Below are 2,467 nucleotides of genomic sequence, written 5' to 3' on the forward strand. Positions count from 1 at the left end.
GATGATTTGCAAAGATAACAAGTAATTAAATTAAGAGAGTGGAATGTCCGGCATTTTTTTCTTTCAGCTGTTGGTGAAAGAAAAAGCTAAACTAAAAAGAACTGAATATTAAACTTAAAATTGTTAAGTAACCAGAGGCATGCCTGCAAATTAAAGCTAACATTTCTTTAACTCCCCTGGATATACTTTCTACTAACTTTCTTCCACCAGAACAATTTATTAAAGTCAAACAAGCAGGTTTTTAGCTGGACTTTCTGTCATCCGAGTGACCAAAATGTCTAAATATAATTTGAGAGAAGATCTATATTTAAGAACTGCACACTAAAGCTATTTGACAAGACAGCACACCAAAGCACAGAAAAATCTATAGTTTATATGTTGTTAAATCCATGAATGTCTGAGGATCCAATAATTTTGCATACACTCTTTGGTTTTCCTCAATTAATATGCACACACCATGGCTCACAGGAGAACAGAATTCACGTCGGAACACGCTTGCACTTTTCTTGCATCCTGGCTAGATTTCAAGCTGTGGCCTTGAACTGTTCAGTCTGCATTGAGTGTCTTCTTAGAAGCATCCGCCTAGTAAGCTCTTTCCGGGGCCCAGGAGGAGCAGAGGGAAAAAATTGCTTTTGGCCAGACTCTTTCTCAGAAAAACTACTTCCATTGCTGAGGTTACAAACATTAAGGATGGGGGTGTTAGTAAGAGGTGGGAGAGATCTTGGTCTGGCCTGTGAGTTAAGATCCAGCAAGAAGGCACCAGAACCTCTGCGCTCATATCCAGAAAGGATTCTCTGACTCGTTCCTGATACCAACTCCCTGGAACCCATTGTGCTAGAGGAATGCAAAGGCGCCAGCCTCTTGCCATCTGTCAGGTCTCTAGCTTTCTGCTCTTCAGGGACATTTTGAATGTTTACAGCTATTTGTGGGTCAGAGTTGTATATGTCTGCACCTAGCTTGCGTCTTTGAATGACATTATGAAGGCTTGATGAAGCCATGCAAGGTTGCAGTTGTGTTACAAGAATTTTACCAGTGGAAAGCGAGGAGGGGACTGAATCTGTACCAAGGTTTTCAGAATGCAGATTAGGATGGGAGGCAGAGTGAGATGAAATGAGACCTGGTAGTGGTATCTTTTGTCCAACTTGTTTGGCACTATCATTTTTTCCATCTCTTGCTTTTTCATTACTTGCTTCACACCATTTGTAGCTGTCAGAGTTTTGGCTGTTATCCTCATCCAGTCTAGGAACTCTGAATGAGAAGTTATCAGTCCGACTTAAATCCTGGGCTTTTTCTGAGACTGAAGCTTCAAGAGGTTGCTGGGTGAGCAGAGATGCTGGGATCTTCAGCCAGGGTTCAGAATTCAGCCTCAGTAGAGGCTGCTGCAGTCCATTTAGAGGTGCTTGGCAAAGCCCGCGAAATCTTGACGGGGAGCACGGATGGGAGCTTATGCCACAGATCTGTGCTTCTTTAAAAGAAAAGACTGGTTTTGGAGGGCACAAGGTAGAGGAGGTGCACTGGGGAGATGTGATGAGCTGGATTTCAGATGGAGATGCAGGAGCTGGTAATGTCATTTTTTCTGCCTGGTCAAGAGGACGAAGGGGAGGCATGCTGAGGTACTGCTTGGTTTGCAGTTTACCACATGGGAATTTGTCAGTTGTTATGATGATCACCTCCTTTCCCTTGTCTTTGCATGCATCAAGCAACAAGTTCAGCACCTTTAGGTCTCCAGTCATGACTGCGTAAACCAATGCTGATGTCCCAGACTGATCCTCCAGACTGATGTCTGCCCCACTGGCCAAAAGCAGAGAGACCACCTCTGGGCCAGCCTGCTCCCGGCAGGCATGCATCAGTGCAGATCGACCTTCTTTGTCCTGGATGTTTGGGTCTGCTCCCTTCTCTAGAAGAAACTGTATCAGCTTGACTCGACTGGCACTCTGGGCATCAACATGCTGGGTACGGCAGGCCACCATCAGTGGGGTCTGGCCTTGGCTGTCACTCTCATTGATGTAGGCTCCCCCTTCCAGGAGCAGTCGTGTGAGCCGCAGGCGACGGAGAAACACTGCTTTTAGTAGTGGATTACCTGAATCTATGGTTACACCAGGATTACAGCCTTCTGCCTCCATGCTTCTTGGTCACAGATGGTGATTTTGAAGATGTAGAAAGACAGATTTCTGTGGAAAATAACAAAACTATTTAAGGTTCTGTAGAAGAAGAGCAGTTGCTTGCCATGATGACGATATCAGCAGGAAACCTGTCGAAAAACAGTAGCAACCCACACATACAACTCTAGAAATCTTCCTTAATTCTATACCAATATGATTCTTGTTTAGTTACGTCAAGGTGCAAAAGGACACAGTTAGAGCTTAGATAAGTGTCATGGTGTGGGTTAAAATTCCAGTCTTCGGGCTGTTGTTAGAAAAGTTGAAAAAAAAGAAAGTGCCAGGTGTCGCATGGCGACACCTGTCGC

At 44.5% G+C, this 2,467-nt stretch overlaps 1 protein-coding gene across 1 annotated transcript; it reads right to left on the reverse strand.

The window, feature by feature from the left end:
- Window positions 1-524: 524 nt before the first annotated feature.
- Window positions 525-2,123, reverse strand: ankrd34ba (ankyrin repeat domain 34Ba). The gene has a single exon (XM_085358545.1). The coding sequence runs from the start codon at window positions 2,121-2,123 to the stop codon at window positions 525-527; it is 1,599 nt and encodes a 532-aa protein (XP_085214671.1).
- Between the last annotated feature and the right edge of the window lie 344 nt (window positions 2,124-2,467).

This window comes from Diplotaxodon limnothrissa, linkage group LG7 (assembly GCF_057381915.1).
Source record: "Diplotaxodon limnothrissa isolate DT_005_m linkage group LG7, D_limnothrissa_male_GT1.1, whole genome shotgun sequence".
Lineage (NCBI taxonomy): Eukaryota > Metazoa > Chordata > Actinopteri > Cichliformes > Cichlidae > Diplotaxodon > Diplotaxodon limnothrissa.

Excerpts from the sequence above, each read along its gene's own strand:
- ankrd34ba (XM_085358545.1), bottom strand. The coding sequence starts at position 2,123 with ATGGAGGCAGAAGGCTGTAATCCTGGTGTAACCATAGATTCAGGTAAT.